The sequence below is a fragment of the Grampus griseus genome (genome assembly GCF_964374135.1).
Source record: "Grampus griseus genome assembly, chromosome: 20".
Classification (NCBI taxonomy): Eukaryota; Metazoa; Chordata; class Mammalia; order Artiodactyla; family Delphinidae; genus Grampus; species Grampus griseus.
In genome coordinates this window covers 10,350,269-10,375,930 of record NC_139014.1, presented here as the reverse complement: position 1 = coordinate 10,375,930, position 25,662 = coordinate 10,350,269, and the positions used below count along the sequence as shown (strand labels likewise).

Sequence of the window (25,662 nt, the reverse complement as noted above, 5' to 3'; positions counted from 1 at the left end):
TGCCCCTAGGGTTTCCCGTATGCCCCGGTGAGGGCGAACGCCTCGGCGAACGCCTCGGCCCCCTGAGGTTCTTTCGGAGTGCTCAGACTCGCTCCCCACCCCCACCCCTCCAACATGTGCCTCGTCAAAGGACCCGGCAGGCTCCTGCACTCGATTTTTCCGACCTCTAAAAGGGGAGACTGGATTTTGGCTCTTCTCAGCGTGAACAACCTCGCGAGGAAGTGGCACTGACTGAAGGATCTCCAGTTTGGAACTAACTTGAAGTCCCCTGAGTCACATCAAAAAGTCACTTCAATTCCTTCCGCTTGGGGGCGGGGTAGGAAGTGAGAATGAACGTGAAGCGCCAGAAGGAGTCCCAGGCGTCCCTGCAGATTCCCTGGGGCGGGAGAGATCCTGTGGGGATGGACAGGGCAGTGTGGCGACCAGTTGGCCACCATGGCTGGCGGCCGAAGTGCCAATCCTGACAGAGGTCGGGTTCTAGGGAGCCAGGCGACCTCGCTGAGCGCAGGCTCTAGGGCCACCAATCACTGCCCAACCTTGTCTTCCCTTGGGAAGTGCGTGTTCCCTGCCTTCTCGATGGATGGGGTCACGAGCGGGAAGGAAGCACACACGGACCCTGTCGAGTCACTGCGAGGTCAAGGCCCTCTCCCTGCAGGCAGAATCCGGAGTCAGACTCTCCACCTGGGGCATCTTATATCACAGGCTGCAGTCAGTGGGTCGAGCCCGGCGGCCAAGGCTGACGCAGCAGCAGAGTTCGCGCGTCCGGGGAATCTCGGGGCCAGGAGGCTTCTGATAACACCCTCCTCTCGGATGGGGCGCAGAGGCCTTGACCCTTAGGCCACCCATTTTTCTCAGGCTTCTCTGCCCCCACACCCCGCTGCCCTCTTCGCTTCTCCCAGTCCCGCCCCGGCTGTGCCTAGGCCGTAGAGTCTGACGCCCTTCCAGGGACGACGGGAACCGAACACCCAGACCTATCCGCTCTCGGACCCCTTTCATCCTGCGGGTTAGGCACGGAGGTGCAGCCGCTCAGGTCTCCCGTCCACCTCGGAGCCATCTCCCTTTGCACCCCGCCAGCCGAGGGTGCCTCCAGGCTCCCGGAGCCGGACTTCGCAAGCAACACCAGGCAGCCTTCCCGGAGAGGACTTGGGGGGACCCACCACGCGGCGCGCGTGCGCGCATGCGCGCATGCGTGCCGGCCTCATCTCTGTGCGCGTGCTCCTGCAGCACCGCACCCGCACGGAGCCAGGCCTCCGCGCTGCAGGAGCCGCGGTTGCGTTTTGGTAGCGAGGCCATCTGGTGGGACGCATCCCGCGGCAGGCCGTGCTAAGGGGCGAGTCTAGACTGTGTCTGAGGAGCACACAGTTTCCCTGGGAGGGTCGGTGAGCACCCGGCTCCCTCTTTGTGGGTACCCCTCATAGGAGGTAGGGAAAGTTCGGGCTTGATACCGGGCTCCTTGGGGAAAGTCACCCAACCCAGACCCACCAAGTCCCATTAGCCTGACCTGGCCCCAGAACACTAATAAGCGACAAGTGTAACAGTAATGATGAACATTTATTGAGCATTTGCCTGTGCCTGACGGTGTGATAGTGCTTACATGACAACTCTCTGAACCTGTCCATTCACCCCCTGGGGTAAGCATGTTAATATTTCTTTTTAAATAACAGTTATAGGAGCTGAAGCACAGAGTGGTTAAGTAACTTGCACAAGGGCACACAGCCAATAAGTGGATTTGAACCACTGGCCCTAGAGCCCACAATTTTAGCCACTGTGCTCTATGATAAAGGAAAAACAAAGACTTCCACCAACATCCAGCCTCCAGCTGAGTCGACTGAGCTCTGAGAACTCCTCCCTCCCTCTGTTGTTCCAGCATCAAATTTTATGCTAATGGCCCAGAGCAGCATCTCTGCTTAGCACAACCAGGTTGCTGATTCTGGCAATAAGATCACTGTCTTCATCTATGGCCAGTTCCATGAGCCTCCATTAGCCCTTTCTTACCTTGAATAATTTCCATAAGCCCTGGAGGAAGTGAAACATGCAGAGTGTCCAAAGCCACTGCTGTAGATATTAGAGAGCATTGGGCTTGGGACTCCTCAGGCAGAACCCGTGTTGTATGTCCTTGGGCAAGTTACTTGCCTCACTGTGCCTCAAGTTTCCTCATCTATAAAATGAGGATAATAGAATTGCTCTTACCAGGTTGATAATGGAATGGCTCTTACCAATGGTAAGTGGGATAATGCAGGTGCCCAACAACAGCTGCTCAATAGATGTTGCTTGCCCCTGTGGGGCTGCTATTCCTCCTGCGATTTCAGGGGGCTGAAGTCAAAGGCTATGTGTCATCTAGAGTGTGTGCAGGCTTGTGGGAAATTATTGTAACATGGTCAGCCCCTTAGTATCCTTTGCAGCATGTTCTCGTGTTTCTCTGACACCGATGGTCTGGGTCTGAAAGTCTACTCGGGAGGAGAAAACGGGACAGGAGAAGTGGGAACTTCTTGATTCTGGGAAGGAGTAGAGGCTAGAGCCCAGGCCAGAAACCATGGCAGCCTCACCTCCAGTCACCGGCCAGTCTGCCTGGGCCGGGTCTTTGGGACCTCTTTGCCGGGTGTTCGGTCACCCCTGCCCTTCCCCTGTAGCGGGCGAACAGCGTCCCGGAGATGTCGGGCCCTGGCCCAGGCGTGGGGGCGGCAAAGTTGGAGGGCGCCCGCCAGGCTCCGGGGCCGCCGGTGGTAAGTCACGGGCCGCGACCGCCACACACGCGGCCACGGCCCACGCGGCCACGCTCGGAGCCACCCGCGCTCACTTCACAGCCGGCCCGGCTGTCGCGCCCGAGGCAGATGGTTGGGTTCCAAATCCGCCCGCGTCCGCGGCCAAGACCAGGCAGGTCCGACACCCGCCAAGCCGTGGAGTTGAAAAGCTCCCAGTGAACGAGCCAAGGCCCGGTCTCACCCTCTAGCTAGAGGACGCGCTGGGGCTTGCTGGTCTGGCGACCCAGGAGCCCAGCCCCTCATCGCGGCCGCCCTTCGCCTTCCCTCCCCTCGGACCGCGCCAGCCTCGGGCCTCCTCCCCGGGGGCTGAGTCCACGGGCAGCGGACACAGGGAGGCCTAAAAGGCCCCCTGGACCGGGGGTGGCTCCCCGGTGAAGGAGGCGAGCGCATGGAGCACAGGGTCCGGACTCTTTCCGGAGACTGGGCCGAGGGCTGGGGCTGGCTTCCAGGAGTCGGGAGCAGGTTGGAGGCCCTTTGTTGGGAAGGGAAGTGGCAGGCGCGTCCCCAGTTCACCAAAACGAGTGCAGAGTCGGGCAGGAGACCCAGGCGTTCGGGAAGCAGGTGTCCCAAGGTGGGCGGGCGTCTATAATTCCATAAACAAAGAAACTGGGCAGCTCATCCCCGGAACTAGGGGGTGGTGGGAAGACTGCTAAAACAATCGCCGACAATTTCCTTCATAAAAATGCGATCTGAGAGCATTTGATTTCCACTTTCACTCCCCCCCGCCCCGACACACGCACTGTCTCCAAAGACACTCAAATTGCAGCCATATGGGGCTAAAGTAATAGGAAGCAGTTACCTTATTTACTGCAGTGGCGGCGCACTCGAACCTGACAGCCGCAGCCGAGGACCGCCGGGCAATGAAATTAAGAGCAGAAGGTTCTTGTTCTTTGAAACTCTGTTTTGTTTACACCCAAGGGTGCACGAGGGAAAAGCAATTATCTAACTTTGAAGGATAAAAGAGGTTGTGTGGAGGAAAGAAGGGAGGTGGCGAGAACTGAGTGATCGAGGAAGGCAGGTTCAATAAGAAAGGTGGAGAGCGGGGTTCCTTCTTCCCTTGGCTTCTAAGTGTCACCGGCTGATCACTTTGAAAGTCTCAGCGGGAAGGACGCCTCTACCACCCCACGCTAGCCCCCTCTCCCGGCAAGTACAGGCATCTTTCTTCACCCACCAGAGAGGCCCCAGCTCTGGGTCGCGCCAGACTACAAACCTATTTCTCAGACTGCCACCTCTCAGTCTCCAAACTGTCGGGGAGTTGAGGTCACCCAATGACTGGTGTTCACACTCTCTGCAGCCCTGCTCTCTCACAAACAGTTGGCAGCAGTGCGCCAGTCAGGAGTGAGACACACCCCCATCACTAAGTTGGGGGTTGCTTTCCCCACCCCGCGGGACTGAGTTTCTCTGCAGCGGACAAGAACTGGGCTTGGTCTGATTGTTCTCAGATTATTCTATGCCTCTCGTTTCCTTCTGGATCGAGTTCCACCTTTGCTATAGGCGCTGCAGGCAACCCGACGTTTGAAAACTCAGACAGCTCGCAAGCGCTAAGCTAATTTTGTTCAGAACAAGTGTTTTTGCCACCAGACATAAAGACAGGCGGGAAAATGCGACGGGGAAGCAAAAAAAAAAAAAAAATTACTAAATACCCCTCCGGAGGAGGGGGCCATGCACGGCAGCGCTGGGGTTTTCATTTCCCACTTGAAGCTTCGGAGGCACTTAGGCAAGGAAGAAAAAAGAGAGTGAGAGAGGGAGGGAGAAAGAGAGAGAGGGAGAGAGAGAGAGGGAGGGAAAGAGGGAGGGAGGGAGAGAGGGAGGGAGAAAGAGAGGGAGAGGGAGAGGGAGGGGAGAGAGAGGGAGAGGGAGGGAGAGAGGGAGAGGGAGGGAGAGAGGGAGGGAGAGGGAGGGAGAGAGGGAGGGAGGTGAGGGAGGGAAGGAGGTGAGGGAGGGAGGGAGGGAAGGAGGAAGGAAGGAAAGAAAGAAAGAAAGACAGAAAGAAAGAAAGAAAGAAAGAAAGAAAGAAAAAGAAAGAAAGAAAGAAAGAAAAAGAAAAACACTGGGAGGGAGGAGCTGAGCTAACTTTTTCAGCGTGAAACTGATACCATCGACCTCTGCACGCCTCGTGCAAACTCCGGGTCTGTAAAGGCACCCAACGCAAACACAACTCCCGGGAACAGGGCTCCAGAAACCCTATCAGAAGGGAAACCACCACTCTTCTCTGGCGCAGGCCAGCTTGCGAGGGGTGGGGGAAGGCGGGGGGTAGCGAAGCCGGTCCGTTCCTCCAGCCCGATCGGGACAGGCTCCCTCTCTTCGGCTCCAAGGTGGCCCTGGGGCTGCCCGGGAATTCGGGCGGCCGGTGCGTGGCTGGGACAGCCTGGCAGCCATCGCCCACAGCGGGCAGCGGATTCCAAGCGGGTGCGGGCGGGGTGTGCAGAGCGACCCGGGCCCAGGGCGGAGGGTGGGCTTTCTCTGGGCGGGGAAACCAGACACTTATAGGCGGCTGAGGCCGACTTTATTTTTACTGCCCAAACTGTTGGAAAGTATTTAAGCTTAAACAGAAACAGCTGTATCGCTGGCACCGGCCAACGAAACTATTTGTTACCGGGAATGACTTTTTATGATTAAGGACGCGGCCGTCGGCGGCCTCTCGCCGGCAGCCCGCGCGGGTCGCCAGAGCGATCTGGGCGTCGCCAACTCGCTGTTCGCTTATAAGACCAAATGGCCAGAGAGAGGAGACTGTACACCTAAAGCCCACCTTGTAAAGTTTGAGCAAGGCCAAAAACTGGAACCCCGCGTTTCCAGGGGTGGGGGCGGGGAGTGGCAGGGAGGGTGGGCCGGGAGCCGCGCCTGTCCCGCGCTTCCAGGACGCGCCGCTCCCGCCGCGCACCTAACTTTGGACAGGAGGCCGGTTTTCCGCTCTGGGCTTTCTGCCCTTTCGAGTCAGACTCCTTGGCTCGCCTTTCCTTCTCTCTCTCTCGTTCTTTCTTTTTTCTCTCTTCCACCACATCCCTCGCCAAGGGAAACTGCTTCCAATCAAGTTTATCAGCGATGTTTTAACTAAATCGTGGGTTCCGAGGAGTAGGTGCTGTTACTTGCAGCTTGGTTGGTAAGAGAAAAGTGTTGGGGATTGCTGGGCCCGGACTTGGGCTGCTGTCCCCGCCGCCGCCGCCCCAGCCACGGGTCACCTCGAGCTGAACAGGAGCTTGTGTTTGCGTGTGTGCAAACTCGAGGCTTCTAGGGCCCGGCCCTCGCCCCCTTTCCTGGACCCCGCCATTTTCGCCCCTCTTCCTCAACCCGCACTAGACCCCGCGACGCTCCCCGGGTTTTCTCGCGGAGTGTCTGCCACGCACGTTGGGAAGAGCTGTGGACAGGAAGTGCGCGGCGCAGGCCCAGCGGGTCGCCCGGATCCGGGGGAAGCAGGACGCTCCCCCAGCCGCGCGACCCAACCCCAACCAAACTCCAGACTCTGCTTGGTGGTCGTCCATGCCCTCCCCCAACACACCCAGGCCCGGGGCACGGAGCGGCTGGGCTGTGGCTGGCGACCCTTGGGGCCAGGGCCTGGCGGGGACGAGCAGCGCGGGCTGGCGGCAGAGGCAGGTGGCTGCGGGCGTCTGGGACGGGTGGGGGGGGCAAGAAAAAGGCGCGCGACGCCCCCCACGGGATCCCGGGGTGTGGGAAGAGTCGGACGGCAACAGCGAGCCGCCACTGGGTCTGCATTCGGCTTCCAAGCTGGGGGCGAGCGCTCGAGCCCAGCCCGGCTCGCAGGGCCCGGAGTGTGGCCGAGGGCAGGGTTGCGCGACAGGAGAAGGAGACGCAGGCACATTGATTTGTTAGCGGGATGGGGCTGGCGGCAGCGGGGGAGGCCGTTGCCATGGAGACCGAGGGTCGGGTGTGCAACTCGGGGGGAGGGGGCCGGGTGGAAGAGCTGGCAAGGGGCGCGTCGCCGGCTCTTGGGGTTCGGGCGCGGCCTGCGGCGCCCCAACACCTGTGCATTGTGCATTGTGCGGCGCGGGCGACGGCGGGGGGAGGGAAGAGCGCGAGTCCGGGCGGTGGGGGTGGGGCGGGCTGGGGGTCGCTGAGGGGGCGTGGCCTGGCTGACACCACCGCAGGGGTCCCAGCGAGAGCTGTGAGGGACGCTGAGCACCGGAGGGACATCTTGGCGGCGGGAAGGGGGCCCCGGCGGGGACAGAGGGTGGACAGCCCCCCTGCCAGCCCAGCAGACTGACAGCGGCCGAGCCCGCCCTCCATGCGACGTCACTTCCGGCGGCGGCCTCCGTCTCTCTCTCTCTCTCTCTCTCTCTCCCCCCCCACCGCCAGCGCTCTGTCTCCGGAGTCGCTTCGGACTCCGCCCCCTGGCGATTGGAACGCGGGTCACGTAGCAACGCGGGGGAGAAAGCGAGAGGGGCGTGGCCCACAGCTCGCCCAATCAGAGCGCGGGAGAGCTGGCCCTGGCCGCTCGGCTTTAGCAACGTCGTTAGCAACACGTGTTAGCAACACGTGGGGCGGGAGGAAGAGTGGGGAGAGAAGGGAGGAGGGAGCCGCGCGCGGGAGGGGGTGGGGAGGGAGCGAGCGCGCGGGAGGGGGAGGAGAACTGACGTCAGCGGGAGAGTATTATGGTCTGTCGTGCGCTGGCTGCTGCTTTTCTGCTCCTGGAAGCGGCCAAGGGGGGAAGCGGCGAGTCAACATGGAGCTTTCAGCGGTGGGGGAGCGGGTGTTCGCGGCCGAAGCCCTCCTGAAGCGGCGCATACGGAAAGTAGGTGCCCCCAGGCCTTGGGCCGAGCCCTCCCCTCCCGGCCCGGGTTCCCTCCCCCTGCTGCAGCCCAGCTTCCCTTCCCCCAGGTCCCAGCAGCGGCCGCGGCCGTGGCGGCGGCTCTGAGCCCAAGCGCTTTCCTTAGACTTGCAGCGATGCACAGATTGCATGGGTGGGGGGTGGGGGGCGGGGTGGGGGGAATGAATGCCGGTGCATGCACTTTGTGCAGCGTTTCGTGCAGGGGTGATGCAGCGGGCGCTTGCCTTTCGCGGTGGGATTTCGCGCATTCATTCGGTGCATGCATTTTTTTGCATGTATTTCTCGTGTCCTCGTCATGCATTTTTCCCCGTGCACACATACATTTTCCTTTTTACATCCTCAGGGACGCATGGAATACCTCGTGAAATGGAAGGGCTGGTCGCAGAAGTAAGTAGGTTCTGTGCAATTCTCAACCCCAGACTGTTATTTGGGAGCTTGCTTTCTTCCTCTTTTTCCCTTTACGTTGAAATACAATACAATGCAACAAGAAAAGTTACAGACATACACACACCTACCCGCGGCTCTTTCCCTGCTCCCGGGACTGATGCCCACTTCTTCCTGATTCCTTTTAGGTACAGCACATGGGAACCTGAAGAAAACATCCTGGATGCTCGCCTGCTCGCAGCCTTTGAGGAAAGGTAGAGGCCCCTCCAAGCTTCGACTTCTCACTTAGAACATGAAGGGTGGCTCCTATCCAGCTTGAACTGGAGGCCCACTTGGTTTCTTTACTCACACACCCCTTTCTCCCTCCTTCCTTTCTGCAGGGAACGAGAGATGGAGCTCTATGGCCCCAAAAAGCGAGGACCCAAACCCAAAACCTTCCTGCTCAAGGTAGGATGGCAGTGTCCAATGGTGGGCAGCAATGTTATGTCAGTTTGTGGGAAGCGGGCCCTGAGGGCTTGTGAACCAGTGGGGTGTCCTATTCGTAATCTAGGAGGGAGTCCCCAGACAGGCTGTCACCAAGTCACTGGCACTGCTAAGTGTGTCTTGAGGGGAGGGGTATTTTAGAATTCCACACTAGAATTCCTTTATCGGACCCCCCAGCCATCCCAAATAGACATGTAATCAAATATAAGAAGTGTGCTTGGTGTGGATGGCTGCTTCCAGATAGATCGTCTACTCCTTCCTCCAGACTGCTGCCCCTAAGCTTCACCCCAACCCATATAGAAATTCCAAGGCATCAGAGAGTGTAGCAGGGAGGGTGGGGCTGGAAGAGGGGTGGGGAGGTGGGGGCGGTGGACAGGGCACTGCTCTGCTCTTGACACTGCATTCTCTTCTTGCAGGCCCAAGCCAAGGCAAAGGCCAAAACTTACGAGTTCCGAAGTGACTCGGCCCGAGGCATTCGGATCCCCTATCCCGGCCGCTCACCCCAAGAACTGGCCTCTACTTCCCGGGCCCGTGAGGGCCTTCGGAACATGGGTCTTTCGCCACCGGGGAGCAGCAGCACCTGCCGAGTGGAGCCCCCTCGGGACCGTGATCGAGAGAGGGAGAGGGAACGAGAGCGTGAACGGGGTGCTAGCCGCACAGATGACAAACCCAGCTCGCCAGGCGACAGCTCCAAGAAGCGAGGTCCCAAGCCCCGGAAAGAGCTCCTGGACCCCTCACAAAGGCCCTTGGGAGAACCCAGTGATGGCCTTGGAGATTACCTCAAGGGCAGGAAGCTGGACGACACTGCTTCCGGGGCAGGAAAGTTCCCAGCTGGCCACAGTGTGATCCAGCTGGCTCGAAGGCAGGACTCGGACCTGGCCCAGTGTGGTGTGGCCAGCCCCAGCCCGGCTGAGGCCACGGGCAAGCTGGCTGTGGACACCTTTCCAGCCAGGGTCATAAAGCACAGGGCCGCCTTCCTGGAGGCCAAAGGCCAGAGCACCCTGGACCCTGGTGGCCCCCGGGTCCGGCATGGCTCAGGCACCCCCAGCTCTGTGGGGGGCTTGTATCGGGACATGGGGGCCCAAGGGGGAAGGCCCTCCCTCATCGCCAGGATCCCAGTGGCCAGAATCCTGGGGGACCCAGAGGAAGAATCCTGGAGCCCCTCTCTGACCAACTTGGAGAAGGTGGTGGTCACCGACGTGACCTCAAACTTTTTGACCGTCACAATTAAGGAAAGTAACACGGACCAAGGCTTTTTTAAAGAGAAAAGATGAATTGCTGGGTGGGTGATCCCAGGAGAAGAGAGCAGGAGAGAGAGTGAGAGTGCAAACTTGGCATAATGCTTTTTATTTCTGGGTGGGAGGTGGCCTTCTGGCTGGTCCTTTCCCATCCCTACCTTCACATAACCCCCTTCCTTTCATCCCTCCCCCTCAGTTTTGGTTGGAAAGATTATCTCTAGAGTTATATTTTCTATTAGATGTAAATATGTTATTTAAGAAAAAATATCTAAATATATATATTTCAACTCTTGAAGTTGTTTTATTTAAACGAGGAGAGAAAGAGAGACTCAGTGTGGTTCAGTTGGGGCAGACAGGCTGAGATGGGCAGGAGGGGCCTGACAGCCACCCAGGGCACTAGGGAGGATGAAGACCTGGGCACTGGGCCTCTGATGGTGTCAGGAGAGACTCAGCCAGCCCACCTAACCCCTCCTCCCTTTTCCTACAGCCCCAGGTCACACCCCTGGAACCAAGGCAGGACCTGGATTTTTTCTCTCTTCCCATTGGTGGGCCAGGCCAACAAAAGGTTGGCTCCCCAATCAGAAAGGAAGGGGGTGGGGTCAGTCTGTTATTCTTTTTCCTAATTTTTTTTTTTTTTTAAGATTAAGAAATCTGTTGCGGGGAGAAAGTATTAACTGGAGTAACGTTTTGTGTGTGAGGTTAAAGGTAAAAAGTTGCGGGTGGTTGGGGAGCAGCAGATTTCTCCCAGGACCACACCAGAAAAAGCACTTTACGGGAGATGTGTGTGTTGTACACGCAGATCGGATCGTGTGTATGTCATGTGGACAAAATCTCCCAGTTCCCTCGATTCCTTTCCTTACTCCACAGAAAGAAAAGAAATCCAGCGAATCTGTTTACATTCCCGAAATGCCAGGATAAATTGGGAGGATTGCATGTCAGTGCCCAGAGTTCGAGGCGCTTGTTGTTTTACAAGAAAAGTGGTCGGGGTGGACTTTTCCTTTTCGCGTCCTCTAGTTACGCCAGAAGAGACGGTGGCCCCCACCTCCCAGGAAGAGTTGGACTAGCCTCCCTCCCTCGGGGAGGGCGGGCCGCCAGCTCTCAGGAGAATGTATGGCCAGACAGGCCCACCCTGCGGGACCCACAGAGGGAGGGGCGGCTGGGAGCGGGGGCCGCAGCTTGGCTGGGAGTGCGATGGAGGGTCTGGGCTTGGGGCTCGGGGCTCGGAGCCGGCAGGACTCGCATCCCGGCGGTTTCGGCTGGGAGAGGGGAGGGGCGAGGGGAGGTTTCCATCCAAGAGTGCGCATCAGAACTTTTCCTTTTTTTTTTTTTTACCCCCTTAAAAGCAAAAGCTATAATTTATAGGCCTTTTCGATTCGCGGAGTGTTCTCTATTTGAACTCGACATTCAAACTCCGCCAGAGGGGGAGGGAGGAGCGGGAGTTGGAGAAGAGACGGCTGGGGAGGCCTTGCGTGGCGGCGGGTCCCGGGACGCCCCCGCCCCGGCCGACTCCTGACCACGCTGTGCTCCAGGGTCGCAGAACGCGCGCTCCTCTTTTGACTCAAAAGCACAAATCTGTCCCCCTCACATCCCGGTCCCTTCGAGGAATGATCCTGCGGCCTCCCCGCCCTCCCCCACCCTTAAAGGGCCAGCGGGGATCTAACTTCCCATTGCTAGTGGAGGGAGGGGCGAGGGGGCCCCGAGCCTTGAGAGGAAGCACAGATTCCGGGCGAGCGCGGCGGGGACCCGGGATTGAGGGGGGAAACTTCTCGATGCTGGGGGGACAGGGCGGGAACCCCAGCCTGGTTTCTCTTCCTCACTCCCCGTATTCCCACCTCCCTCTTCTCAGCCTCTCTCTCCTCCAGACTTTTGCCTTTGAAGTGAGGGGGTAAAAAAGAGGAAGACGGTGTACTACATGATTTTTTTTTTAATTATGAAATTGCGCCTGTAAAGAGAAGCCCCTGGAATGGGGATTTTTAAATGCTCGCGTTTGTAAAACTGGTATTTTAGACTTTGTATAAAGAAGCGCCGTTGACCAAGTGTATCTATTTAAATATCGACGCTATTTTCAGATGAAACTTTATTGACGGGACATGTCTGTTACCGAGTGGAAGGTCACTCCGGGACACGTGTCTTCACCTGGCTGCCGCCTTCCCTCCCTCCCTTCCTCCCTTCGCCCTCATCTCCCTCCCTCGGGGCTGACTTTGCCCCTTCCCCCTGACCTTTCCCGGCTAGCGTCGTTCTGCCCCACCGTCCCTCTGTCCTGCCGTCTGTCCGTGGCCATTCGCTCGTCTCTTTTACTCTCTTTTGCGACGCTGACCTGGGGGTGGGTGGGCAGGGCCGGGGCCGCGTGGCTGGGAGTCTGCAACCGCGCGGGATGTGTGCGTGTTGGGTTTATTTAATTCTAAGATTTGTACAAATCTCGACTCGATCTCCGCCTCAGCTCGAGTGAAGGTTGGCACCTATCTTCCGCGGTTGTGAATGTCTGTATCCAATACCGCTTTTTACATGTTTAAATATATACTTTGTAAATAGAGACGTGTCTCGGATTTATTCCTTTTTGCTGGCCCTCGAGAAGAGGGAACAGGCGCCTCGCGGGGGAGAGGATCCTTCCCTCCTCGCTCATTTCCCATCCCACCCCCCTCTCTCGCCCTGTCGGCCCTGGACGATTCCGTTTCCAGTAGGCCCTTCCCCAACTGAGGGGATGCCAAACCCGGCGGTGGAGAGGGGTAGGCTTGGGAGGGAGCGGGATGTGACCCTTCTTAGCCTTCTATAAGGGGATGGTCCTGGCTTTCCTCACCTACGGACTGCACTTCTCTGCGGCCTGGGCAGAACTCGGGGATCTCGGGAAGATGGGCCCGACCTCTGGGTTCCCTTTTCTTCTGGCAGGACTCCCGCAGCGCACCCCACCCCCAGGCCTGAGGTCCTGGTCCCTGACGCCCGGCGCCTCTGTGCCGCGCTCCCCCGGCTTCCCCGCCAGCTCACCAGTGCTGTCTGGGGACCCGCCCCCCAGACCCACCTAGCCTCGCCAGCGCTCCCCGAAATGCAGCGCCTCGCGCCTATTGATTGAGGAATTGAGTTCGCGGGTATTGCTAGGCAACTGGCTGCTCCGAGCTGGCGCAGAGCGCGCTGATGTGATTAGTGAACCCGGAGCTGCCGCGGCGCAGCCCCGCGCCCCCGCCCCCGCCAACCCCCACTGCCTCTCAGTCTCCGGTCTTCTGGGGGGCAACACCCCCATCGCTGGGCGAGGAACGGTCTGGGGTAGAGCAGAGCACAGGGTGGGGTGGGGGTTTCTCAGATTTTCCTGGCCGAAGACTGCAGCAATGGGGCGGGGTCGTGAAGCCGGCACAGAAGAGCCGCCCTTGGGACCCCAAAGAGGCCACCACATTGAGCTCACTTCCACCCCCATAGCCCTAGCAGGCGTCGCCCCGTGGAGAAGCGCGGATCTAGGCGTACTTGGCAGAGCCCGAAGGGAGGCGTGTGGGCACGCGTAGGCTGGCGCATCTCCTGCTCTTGTCCATCGAATCGGTGACCCCACGTTTGGCGGAGCTCTCCCCGCCTCCTTTCTCTAGTCTGTGGCCTGTGTGAGGACCCGGGAGGGAGGGCGCGGCCAGGAGCCTGGGCTTGGGGCAGTGGGTCACCCTTCGGACGTGAGGGACTGGGCCGGCGGGCAGAGTCAGAGGGCGGGGAGTGGAGTGGCTTGGCGAGGGTCGCGGCGGGCGGCCAGCCCCAAAGCCCCAAAGCCGTGGCCCCGCTGCTCCACCAAGACTCCCTCCCGCATTGGGCAGCAGAGTGGGCTCGTGCTTTGGGAGATAGGGAGATGGAGGGCACCGACTCTGCCCACTTTCCCCAGTTGTTTGGCCACCACCAGCCTCGGCTTTGATCTGGTGCTTTTTCCACGAGTTTCCGTTGCCTGGGCAGATTCTCTGGGAAAGAGACCAGGTGTGGAGGCCTGGGCCTGTGGTGCTGCCTCCGGCTGGGGCATTCCTTTGCCTCCGGATGGCAGGGCCGCCTCGTGGGGCCGCCGCCAGCGCGGAGCCTGGCCCAGCACACACACTGGTTGAACTGGAATCTTTATGGCTCTTCGGAGAGCGTCGGGTTGGATTTTTTTTGGTCCCTTTGATGCTTAACAGTACAGATGCTAGTCGAGGCCCCGTGCTGTGTGCGGGAGACCCAATGGCGAACAGGCCTGCCCTCGCACTTTGGGGGCTCGTATTCTGATTTCCTCTTCTCACCCCAAAGTCCCCTGGGACCAAAGGGGTGCTTCGGTCCAGCTGGAGTTCTAGTTGGAGCGTCTCAAGGCTTGCTCGGGCTCTACCTCCAGCCTTGGGAGCCTGGACACGGCGAAAGAGGCTGTGGCCTGGGGCCGGGGCTTTCTTCGTGAGACTTTGGAAACGGAGGCTGCTGGGGGGCATCTAAGAGCGGTTGGGTTGCGGGTCGTCCAATTCGGTTCCCCTTAGCAGCTCGGAGCCCCGGGGTGGGGAATGTTCCCCGCGCGTCCAAAGAGCCCTCGGCCCGATCTTCGCGGGTCGCGCGCGCCCTCTAGAGGCGATGGCCTCAGCCCCGCTCCCTGGCGCCCACCCCCTCCCCGGCGGCGGTGCCTTTCTGGGTCCCAAAAGGAGAAGGAAACGCCTCATCTCCCCTACCCAAAAGTACTCTAGAGTGGGCCACCGCGGGCTCCCCCTCTGCGCTCTCCCTTCGGCCAGGCCCTCCAACCACAAAGGTAGGGAAGAAGGATGTGTCCAGCCCGCCAGATCCACCAGGCGCCCTCGGGCTGGACCAGGAGGCGCGGGGCTGAGCCCCCGGGATGCCGCGGGCCAGGTCGGGCCCCTTGGCAGCCCAGCCCATTCTTCTGGGAAGGCGGTGGATTAGGCGATCAGATCAGCAGCGCAGAAACTAACAAAGGCCAGTGTGGGTCAGGGCCCCCCCTCGTGCACGTCTGCCCGGCGCTCTGTACAAGTGGACTCGGGCCCGCCACCGGGAAGGGCGCGGGCTCTTACTCCCTCTAGCCCGCTTTTTCCCGGCCATCCCCAACCCCTTTCTGCTGCTCTCAAAGGCCCAGGACAGGACAGCTAGGGTCGTCCCTGCCCACCTCCTCCAAAAGAAAGCCGCTGCAGCCACCGAAGGCACAACAAAAGAAAACATGCCCGCAGCCTTCCCTGCAGGAATCTGATTGCAAATTCGCAGGGCGAATTCTGGAGCCGGGCAGAGCTGGGGGGGGTGCACTGCTGTTTGTATTGGGAATCTCCTCCCAAACTAAAACATTCAGGCCTTCGCCCCAACTAGCCTTTCAATCAGTGGTGGCCAACATCCAGGCCCAACTTCTCTCTTTACTTCAAAGGGAGCTTCATTCTCCCCAGAGGCTGAAATTTATGAATAAATTCATGCTGAGGGTAATGCAAACCTTAAAGGACCAGGGAAGGTTACATAATAAGCAAATCATCTCTTTATTATGAGCCATGGGTTAGGAGTCGCAGTAGCACCACTGATTCAGTTTCTTGTGCTTCATGGCAACTCCCCTGGAATTTTATTGCTGTGTCCTTTAGAAGTGTTACCACATGTGGTGGATTCAAGGGGTTAAGCAGCTTTCCAACACAGTATCATTGGATACTGGGTGTGTGTGTGGAAATTTTGTTTTAACCTAAAGTGTTAGTTTCTGGGAGATGTCTCAGAGTGAGTTTATAATGTATTGCAGCATCCCTGGCCTCTACCCACTAGACGCCAGTAGCAACAACACTCACCCCTGCCCCCGAGTTGTGGCAACCAAAATTGTCTCCAGGAATTGCCGAATGTCCCCTTTGGTGCCAAACTGCCGTCCCTGGGAAACGCTGGTGTAGGGACTCATGACCAACCCCACCTCTTTGCTTAGAAGAACATTTTTTTTTTTTCCATCCCAGGAAAGTGGCTGAGCCTTTCCCAAAGCCTTTAATTTTTTCACCCCATGATTCAGTTCAAGTCCAGATAACGATTTTGCCTCAAGAAAGGGAAAGTGAAGAGACTGTTGTTTCCAGGTATCACTCATGACATACACCAGGCTGAAAAGTTAAGAAAAGAATTTATTGATATACTAAGAGTTAACAAAAAGTTAAGACAAAAATCCTGACACCTTTGCTAATGACTCTCCCCTGCAAAATAAATTAACATCAGTCTAAAAAGATCTGCAACCTATTGCTAGCGTTAGTTCTCCAAAAATACTAGAAGATCCACAGAATCTTTAGATGCACTTGAGCAAAAATCTGGTCCTCTAGGCACTACCTCTCCCCTCCTCCCACCCCTTTCCCCCAGAACCATTGTGGGTTTCCTGGGGGAAGCATTTCCTTTAACTGGTCCTGATTGAATATGGGGGCTGGGCTGCTGTGCTGTTTCAACAAAGATCTTAAGTTTCCCAGGGCAATAACATATTCACTTTTGTTCTCTCTCTTTTAAAAAAAGCAAACAAACAGCCACACTTTAAAGTAATTAGAAGTGGCATACATGAATAATTTGGCTTTTTTTTTAAATTAAAAAACACAAATCAAGCCAGTGATTGATTGGCAATGGTCCAAAGCTCTGGTTCTCCCCCCTAGTTTCCCCCTAATAAAACCTCTAGGCTCAGAGCTCTTAGTCAGGTCGGAATCTTGAGTGTAACCAAAAACAAGGAACACTCTTTTTGGTACCAAAAAATATATATAAAAATATGCCAAATCCTCTAAAGAAGAAGATAGACTGGCCCCTTCCTATCCGTCACAAAAGCAAACAGAAAAACAGCACTGAAACACCCACTCAACATACACTGTGATGCAGCTTGCATAAGAAACCCTGCAGGATAAACAGGTCAGACGTGTGACCAATGCCTAGACACCCACACACCCACACACCCACACCCACACACCCACACCCACACCCACACACACACACACACACTCACCAGCAAAAAAAGTACTACTTTTATTTATTGGTAAACATGACGACCAACTCTGAGCACCTGTCCAACTCTTCAGCGAAGGCTGTCACGCCTGCACATGTGTGTACACACACAAACACACACAAACATGAACCTCTTGGAGTCACAAACACCAAGAAACACACACAACACAGCAAGAAGGCAAAGTGGCTGGGAGTAAGGTGTTTGCAGATTCAAACTTTGGGATTGAAGTAGCTGGTAAACAGAAAGGCACCTAATCAGGGTTTGGAGACCTGGCTGCTGGGGCTGTCAGATCAGCCCAGATCAGGGTCACCCTGAGGGCTTGCAGGGGAGAGCTGCTACTGGCCTGGCTCTGCAGCCTCTAAGGCAGCAAAACTTGGAGGTTATGAGCTCCTTTGAGGGGGAGGCAGCCCAGAAGAGCCCCTTTAGTCTCACCCAGGGACATCTGGGGACAGGAGGGGAGGTTGGTGCCAGGGGCCCAGGGTGCTGGCACCCCTTCCTTCCAGACTGTGCAGTGCACTGGCATCTCGCCATCTCCTGCTGGGGCAGTGGAGGGGGCATTCTCCCCCTTTACTGCCCACTTTCCAGTTTCAGCCTGGCTGTCCAGGACCCCCAGTCCTCAGGTTTGCCAGGGTGGGCACCACTCCTGCTGCAGCCAGCATGGCTATCACGTACAAGAGTCGGAAGCTGCATCTGGATGCCCCTCAATGAGGTCCTGGATGTGATCTGTCCCCAAAGGCACACTGTTGAAATCGATTTGGCTATGCAAAAGCCATCTCTTCCTATTTGGCGTGGAGGGTGAGGGACTGAGGGGACTGGAGTTCTGGCAGGCCCACCCTCAGAAACCAGAGCCCACCGTGTCCACTGCACTCAGGGCTATGGGGACAACAGAAGATCCCACACCTGCTGGCTGATGTTAACCGATAATTGAAGCAGAAATAAAGTTCCCTGCATTCCCACTTTTTTTTTTTTGGCATAAAGACCAGTGACCCCACTCACTGATGTACCTCTCTGCCCCAAATCAGTAATGGCAATTCTGTTGTTGGTTGGAATTGCCAAGACAGCTGCCGGACTCAGCCATCTGGGGGGAGGCAGTCGGGCTGGCAGCTCTGGCCTTTCCGAAGGCCAGGTGGGTCACTCAGATTTTGTCCCATTTCCAAAATGGTACAGGGATACAGCTTCTCAGCTGGGTAAGAGAACATGGAACCCCCAGAAGTGGGGAGGGATTGTCAGGGGAAGGTAGGTGGGAACTGTGGGAAGCACCTGCACAGCAGCTGGAAGCCAGCGGATGTCGGGAGGGGGGACCTACTGCCAGCAACTGCCCACCTCCCAGTGGATCTGGGGCAGTTTGTGGGGCCATGATTAGGACTAAGACAGTCCTTGAACAGGTTGACAGAAAGGAAGGCAGCAGCGGCCCCCGACACTCGGTTTAGGTGGAAGAGCTCTGGGATCAGCCCCCTCCCTGCCCATGCTGGACTCTTGAGTCATCTGGGGGCTGCTGTTGTTAATCTGAATCAAGGTTAGATCGCACCAACACCAACCTCTTCAGGGTTCCTGATCCCAACTGCCACACCTGTCCTCTTATATTAAGGCCACAGCCCTCATCTGTCCCGGGTGGGGGCAGGGACAGGGAGGTGGACAGTCCCCTCACCCTTGCCAGCTCAGGCATTGCTGAGGGGGGAGTTCCGACCAGAAAGGCCCCTCTCCTGCTCCCCCCACCCTTCTACACACTGAGCAGAGTCCTCCCTGGAGCAGCTCCCCAGGCCTTACCTCCCCCCAGCCCTAACACCTTCTCTTCCAGCAGCTGGGCAGAAACAGCCAAGCTGGGCCAGAAGCCCCCTCCTCTAACACCTGTGCTCTGGGAAATTGGGAGGCAAGGTGACCACCGTTGTCATCACAGGCCACGGAGGCAGTTCAAACAGCGAACATGGTCAGGCTCAAGAAACACAGGATGCTCTTGAGAAACATTTCGCTGAGCCACAGGCGGCCACCTAGACTTCCTGAGGCAAATGGAGAGCAAAGCGAAGGCCCAGAGGTAGGAACAAGGGCGAGGCCGGGTGGCAAGGCATCACGGAGCCTCCCCTGCCAAAGTGGCAGGCAGGGCTGGGTCCAGGGGAGTTCCAAGCCTGCCCTTGAAGGAGGCCACCGGCCCCTGGAGAGGGTTTGGGAGGCGGGCCATGTATCAAAGCAAAGCCAGAGGCCAGAGAGGGGAAGGTGAGACCCGGGCAGCCAGGGGGTGTCAGTAATGTCTCAGGTTGAAGAAGCCCACGCTGGTGGGAGACTCCTTCACCGTGACTGTGATGAGGTTGGCGGTGACGTCGGTGACGAAGACGTGCTCAATGAGGCTGCGGGTGGGCTTCCAGTCCTGGCTGGTTTGGACGGACACTGACAGGTTCTGTCCGGCACTGGGCAGGGAGGCCGAGTCAGGGTCCGAGTCAGAGCTGCTGTTCTCTTCGCCGGTGCTCATCTCAGACAGTGTAGCTGTCTTCCGCGCCTCTCCCGGAGTCGGGTGGCCCTCCTGCCCTGGGGCCATGCTGCCCTTGACAAAGTCCCTCTTGCCGGCAGGCGTGGGCAGGGCTGCTGCCCTGGAGGCCAGCTTCTCACTCTTGCTGGCGTCGGTGGGCAGGCCAGCCCCACTCACCGCAGTGAGGCCACCCCCGGCACCCTTCCCAGTGGCTGGGTGGGGGGCAGGGTTACCCTTGGTGGTTGTGGCATGGCGGGCGACCATGCCCAGCCCTGGTGTGCCGTTCTTGACACTCTGTAAGTCCAAGACCTGGAGGCTCAGCTCCTGGGTGGGTGCAGGCTGGGGGCCCAGGCACCCGGCAGGGACCTTGTTGCCACTGTGGACGTGTGGAGGCCCTCCTGTGCCCCCCACTTTCTGCTCCAGAGCACCACTGGGGGCCTTTGGGACTTTGCTTCCCGGGGGGCTTATCCCCAGCTCCCCCTTCTGCGTCCTCACCTTCAGGTCCAGCCCTAGGCTGCACTTGTTGGCAGTTGGGGCCCTGAGAGCCAGTCTGCCAGCGGCCTGGGCCTGGCTCTGGCTCATCCGGTTCATGTAGTGCACGATGGAGCTCTGCCAGCTGATACCACCCCGGCTGGGGCTGCCGGCCATGCCCTTCATCAGGCTGGCCAAGTTCTCCGGGGTGGCCATGGTGCTGGGGCCACTGCAAGCCTCCTTGGCATGGGCCTTCAGGGCTGCCAGGCCGGCCACGGGGGCACTGAGCGGGGGGGGCAGCTTGCCTGCCGGTGCCCCTAGGTCCTTCCGGGCCGTCTTCAGCACCTTGGCCAGGCTCACGGGCCTCCGGGCCGCCTTCTGCTCTGGGGGCAGGGGCTTGCGGCCCCGCTTCTTCCGGATGGGATCCTTCAGTTCGGGCTTGGCTACCAGGATCTGGGCCTTCTTTTGAGGCACTGGGTGAGTCTCACGGCCCCGGGGGCCCCTCTTGGCGTCTAAGTCGCTGTCATCCTCTTCATCTGAGGAAGATGAGGAGGACGTGGAGGAAGAGGAGGAACTGCTGGATTTGGATTTGGAGGGGGCGTCGGGTTCCTGCAACGACAAAGGGGAAGGTGTCACTTCTACAGCCTGGTCTCCAGGGGCATCAGACACCTTGGAGCCAGCCCCTCCTGTGGCTTCCAGACCCGAGAGGCAGCCAGGAGGGAGCGATCTCACTGTTTGGTTCCAGAAAGGACTGAAGAGGTCCTTAGGAGGTCCCAAGAAATGCAGTTAAAAGTGAAAGAGAACAAAGAAAAATAGGTGGTTCACAAAGTGAAGCCAGAACGATGGAGGGAAACGCTCACATGCTGACAATGGATGCCGAGCTTTCCAGGGACGCACGGGGAGCTCCTGGCCCTCGGCAGACACCTGGAAAAGGGAAATTCAGAGCAGCATGATTCACGTGTCTCGGAAGGGAAGGGTGGAGTGAAGCAGTGTGTGTGAGAGCTTGGTAACCTAAAGCAACCGGACATCTTGCTTCCATCTCCCCATTTCCAAAGCTGACCCCTTCAGAACCTTCCAGCACATAGGAAAGCAAACCACTGCCCTCCTCATCCTCTGGGTGTCATCCCAAACACTAATTAAGCACACCTTACTATTTCTCAGGTCCCTGTGTAAGAAGTGTGCTTTAGGTAGACAGAGCCAACACCTGCTCCCGGTCGCAAAGCTCGCCTGCCCCGAACTGGGGATGATGGAATCAAACCCAGGGAGTCTGGGGCCTCCCTGCCTGGCTGGCCCCCTGCCTTGCTGATGTTCCTCAACGTACATGCCCCACATTCTCCTGCAGTAAAGCTGAATCCTCCAGCCCCACTATCCTGCTCAAAAAGAACATTTTGAAGACAAAACCAGGCCAGCGTACCCTAGCCAATAAGGCTCACGGCAGGGTTCTCCGCCTCCTGGAAGGGCAGTTTTGTAAGAAGTGACTGAGCTCCTGGCCAGTGTGTGGGTTCAGGCCCCGGGGGCAGTGCCTTCAAGAGAGAAATCACAGACACATCTAAGACTGAGGCCGGGACCCCTTCCCCATCCTGCCTCTGAGCTACTGGAAGGAGGGACTGTGCCATGGAGCCCAGGTGTGTGTGCCCCTCTTAGCTGCGCCTACCTGGCAAACCTATGAGCACCTACTGTGTACATGCTTCCTGTTTTTGTTCCCTGTAAGCCAATGGAGGTGAGAAAGTAGCAGAGTGGACGTCACAGGACCAGGAAACCAGCTTGGGGGGCTTAACCATTGCAGGGCCCTCCCCAGAGAGACAGGGCAGGAGGTGGAGAGCTGAGGTTTGCTGTTGCCCCCTGCTGGCAGAGGCTCACAGCGGCAGCCTAGAGAGAGGCAGAGTCAAGGTCTTCTGAGCAAGGGAAAGACTTGGAGGTGCCAGCTGGCCCCCTTCCCCAAAGCCCGCAACCCTCCCGCCACTGCCTTCCACTCAGCCGGCTGAGGGCCACTGCTGGGAGGGGAGCAGCCACCCACCTTAAGCTTGGAGTGCCGGCTGCAGGGGGACATCACCGTGTGCTTCCTCGGCCTGCCCCTGGGCCGCTTGCCTCTCTTCCGGTTCTGCACCTCCTTCTCGTGTTCCCTGAAGACAATCAGCAATCAGAGTCACAGACTTTCCTTCTGCCACCCTGGAACCCCGTGGTTTCAAACACCCCCAGGTAGCTTAGCACCAGTTTCCCTGCAAAAACATATCCTGTTAATTAACACATCCAAGGCAGAGGTCCAGACCCCCATCTTTGCATTAGGGTTCAGTATTATTTTTACCTCCATCTATTTCATCTACCTTTGGGTAAAGTCAAGTCACGAAATTCAAGTAAAGCTGGGAAAGGAACGGTTCCCAGTTTTCTCCGACTCCTCTTAAAACCCTGTGCGAATCCTGGCCACTTTCTGCAGGGAGATGATATTGTGGAAATTCTACAATACCACAACTAGAAGGAGGCTTTGTGCTCACGTGGTCCAACCCCCTCACTCCAAGTAAGAGAGTCCAGAGGTAGGGAGGTGAGGACCACTGCCCCCCATTCTCAGTCTTCTAATGCCCGCACAAAATCTCACGGTCGTCAGAGCACTGGGGTAACCAAGGGCTCCCGGTCCCCACACGGTCTACCCAGAGCCAGTGCCCCTGGCTCACATTTCTTTTCTGGTTTCCTCTTTCTAAGCCCTTTCTGTTCCTACACTCTGCTCTAGATGGAAGTACTGGTGACGCCTGATTCCGAGGTGGCCGGGGCTCAGGGCTCAAGGCAGGACACCATTAACCAGCTCCATGACTTGGGGTCAGGGAGCCAAGAAAGCCGCCTCCACCCACCAGCCCCAAAAGCCTCTCTTCCAGGCTACCCCCGGGGAAGAGGCTCTATCTGGAGCAGTTTCCTGGTAATCAAAATGGGCAAACATCATCGCATTGAGGCCTGTAAGGTGATCTCTTAAAGAAGCCAATTAGTACAACGAGACAGAGCTCATACTCAAAGCAGCCCCAACATGTCTCCTAAAAGTAGAGGAGTCTCCGCTGACACATTAACCTGTACCCGTGAGCTCTGAACCTGAGACTTCCCCTTACAGTCAAAGGTCACATCCCCACACCAAGCAAATCACCACCAGTTCCTAGTTCCCAGGGGGATCTCTGGGGTGGACAGGAAGACAGAGCACCCACTTTCCCAGTTTTCTCTCCCCCGTGATGTAAACCAGACCACCCCATGGCTCTTTGTAACTGCTGCATCTATCTCTCTGGTATTTGCTAACCTCAGTTCCTGTCTGCTGTGCTGTAAGTAAAAGTGACGTTAAGGACACACACTCTCTCGACGGTCAGGACACTGTCTTACAGAGAAAAGTATCAGCTCCCACCCTCTGCGACTTACAGGACCTGAGTTATGGAGTAAACAGCAGACAGCTTGCTCATAAGCTTCTTCAAAGGTACTGAGGCAAGCATATGCTCGATGTATTTTCTCTCACCCCCCCCCCACCAAAATCTCTCTCTATTTTTCCCCATTGCTCTGGCCCTTCTGAGAAGACCCAAAATGTCCTGCTATAGTAAAAAAAAGTGGACACAGCTTGAGCTACCAGAGAACAGCTGGCCGGATCGACCCCGTCTGGGAAAGATTTTGAGCACCTAATTTATCAGCCTCTATCAACAGGGCAATCCCCACACCTTGCCCCCACCAGCCTGCTCTGGAATAGCACTCCCTGGAACCTTATGCCATCACATGCCCCTCACCACCCTTTCCCCTGAGTATCTCAAAGAGGTCTCTTTTAACCCAAGTCTCCTACCTAAAAACAGATATGACATCTAGAATTACAGAAGTAAATTCAGCCCGAGACTGGTAAAGGGGCCCCCGGGGTGCTCACTTGGTGCTAGCTGTTTTGCAGCAGAGAAAAATGAATGTGTTGTTCTTGGTCAGACACACCACAGTAGGCATAGCTTTCTGCTGTGTGTCCCAGCTCCCTCTCTGAGCCTTCTCTTGTTCAATGGCACCCACAAGGAGGACTGGGAGGCCAGGTCTGCAATTTTTAGGGCAAACCTGCCATCCTTGTTTTTAACCAGTGCTATTTGCAAACTAGTCAACAGAAAAGGCCAAGAAGAGAAGCCAGAACTTTTCACGAAGGAACCAAGAAGGTTCATTTTGGCAAATCTGGCTGTCACAAAGACCAAAAGCAGCACTTATTCAGTGACTCCCAAGGTCTGGGCACAGTGTTGGCCAGCCGAGGGAAGGTGGGGAGAGGACTCATCTGGGACCTCAAACCACAGCCCAAGCCTGGGACTCCTGGAGCGCCATCACTGCCCTGTACGACTGTGTGACAGGCCAGGGTCCCCCCAACAGTCTCCCCCTCCCACAGGTCTGTTAACTTTCTCACTTCTTCTGGAAGGCCAAGAGCAGCCTCGGGTCCAGGATATTTTCCTCTGGCTCCCAGCTGTTGTGTCTGGAAAAGCAAAGAACAGGGCATCTTAAAGCACTAGGCACTGACCAGCCACTTCAGAAACAAGCCCAAGTGGGGTTGCGCCATTGCTCTCCGATCCCTGTTGGCAGCCAGGGCACCGGGGTGCTGGGGAGAGTCCCGAAAGGTCTCACCCATGCCCAGGACGAGCTCCTGGACACCAAACTCTTGAAGCCAACACCGTGTCCTCAAACTCAAAGGGAAACCACAACCTCAACCCCCAATTAACACCCGGCCTCAGGAGGACTCTACAGCCTCCCTCCGGAGGAAAACAAATCCCAATAAAATGGAAAGTTGCAGAGAGGGAAGACCCCAAACCCTGGTCCGGAGCCAGGGAGGGAAGGGAAGGCTCCTTCAGGATGCAGGGAGAAGGAGGCCTAGGGGCACAGAAACGCAGCCCAAAGATGTTGCTGTCGCCCAGGCCTACGCGGGCCAGGAACCCGGAGAGTTAAGCAAAGAAAGAAAAGTGGGGTCCGGGAAGAAAGGGGAACTGGGTCTGCGCGATTCTCTGTAAATAGAGCCCCTTCCGGGATGCCAAGTCCCCTCCCATCCATTAAAAGAAAAAAAAAAAAAAAGGAGTCCTACATCCATGAATAGAAAGCTCAGGTTACAGCGGGGAAAATACGGACTAGAGTAGGGGGGCTCGCGTCCCGCAGGGAGGGCTGAGGCGGGCGGGGGCGCATGCAACAAATGGGCGCGGGAGGAACGCGCGGCGCCGGAGGGGCGCGGGCCAGGCGCGGGGAGAGGCGGCCGGGGCGCCGGGAGCGGAGCTGGGCGGGCTGGAAGGGGAGGCCGCCCAGCCCTGCGACCCGCGGGCTTGTAAACAAAGGGCACCCTGCGCAGGCTGGGTGCCCCCTCCCGCCAAGCCCGAGGAGCCCGCGGAGCCCCCACAAACTTCCCGCCCGGCGCGCGACGCCCCCCGACGGCGCGGCCGAGGAACCCCACGCCGCCCCCCCTTCACACCGAGGTGGCGCGGGCGGGAAGGCGGGCGCCGCATTGTTGGGGACTCACTTGGAGGACCAGCCACGCCACTTGACCAGGTACTCCAGCTTGCCCTGCAGGGAGAGAAGAGGCGCGTGAGCCGGGGTGGGCGGGCGCGGGTGGGCACGGGCCGGGCCGCACGCACCTTGCGGAGCCGCTTGCTCAGGATGCACTCGGCGGCGAAGACCTGCTCTCCCACGCTGCTCAGCTCCTCCATGCTGCCCCGCCCAGACCGCGGCACCCGCCGCTCCCCGCACAGCCACCGCCGCCGCGCGCCCTCCCGGCCGCACACAAAGCACCGCCCCCGCCCCGCGCAGGCCCGCCCCGCGCACGCGCAACGCTTCCGCGCCCCGCGCGCCCCAGCCCGCCACCAGCCCGTGCGGGCCGCCCTGTTCCGGCATGGGCCAATGAGCGCAAGGGGGCGGTGCCTGGGGGCGGTGCGCGCATTGTTCACGGCGGGACCAGCTTCGCGCCCCGGGCGGGGGTCCGGCGCGCCTGGTCTGGGTGGGTTGGGGCCGCGGGCAGCGCGCGTGGGTCAGCAGAGCGCGGGCGGGTCCCTCGCGGGGAAGAAGGAGGCGCCTTGCCTCTTCGGACCTGGCGATCAGCAGTCGAGTCCCGCTTGGTCTCCGGGGTGCGCCTGGCCTCCTCCGAACTTCGTTTTCCGGGCAAAAAGCCATTGTTCTGCCCCGAAGCGGGGGGAAGTTGGGACGCGGCGAGGCGGCCGCTTCCT

General features: G+C 58.2%; 2 protein-coding genes across 2 annotated transcripts; one reads left to right on the top strand and one right to left on the bottom strand.

Moving 5' to 3' along the window:
- The first annotated feature begins 7,410 nt into the window (after positions 1–7,410).
- On the top strand, positions 7,411–9,865 carry CBX8 (chromobox 8). Its single transcript, XM_082678276.1, has 5 exons — positions 7,411–7,509; positions 7,889–7,932; positions 8,118–8,183; positions 8,310–8,376; positions 8,829–9,865. Exons 1-5 carry the CDS (start codon positions 7,441–7,443, stop codon positions 9,684–9,686), a joined length of 1,104 nt encoding a protein of 367 aa, XP_082534402.1. The 5' UTR covers positions 7,411–7,440; the 3' UTR covers positions 9,687–9,865.
- An 8,925-nt stretch (positions 9,866–18,790) lies between these two features.
- Positions 18,791–25,149, bottom strand: CBX2 (chromobox 2; the record flags this gene model as incomplete). Its single annotated transcript, XM_082679855.1, has 5 exons — positions 18,791–20,095; positions 21,504–21,609; positions 23,871–23,936; positions 24,963–25,006; positions 25,078–25,149. 5 exons carry the CDS (start codon positions 25,147–25,149, stop codon positions 18,791–18,793), a joined length of 1,593 nt encoding a protein of 530 aa, XP_082535981.1.
- Between the last annotated feature and the right edge of the window lie 513 nt (positions 25,150–25,662).

Excerpts from the sequence above, each read along its gene's own strand:
- CBX8 (XM_082678276.1), top strand. The coding sequence starts at position 7,441 with ATGGAGCTTTCAGCGGTGGGGGAGCGGGTGTTCGCGGCCGAAGCCCTC. Across the intron at positions 7,933-8,117 it reads TGGAAGGGCTGGTCGCAGAA|GTACAGCACATGGGAACCTG; the intron begins GTAAGTAGGTTC and ends GATTCCTTTTAG. Across the intron at positions 8,184-8,309 it reads CTCGCAGCCTTTGAGGAAAG|GGAACGAGAGATGGAGCTCT; the intron begins GTAGAGGCCCCT and ends TCCTTTCTGCAG.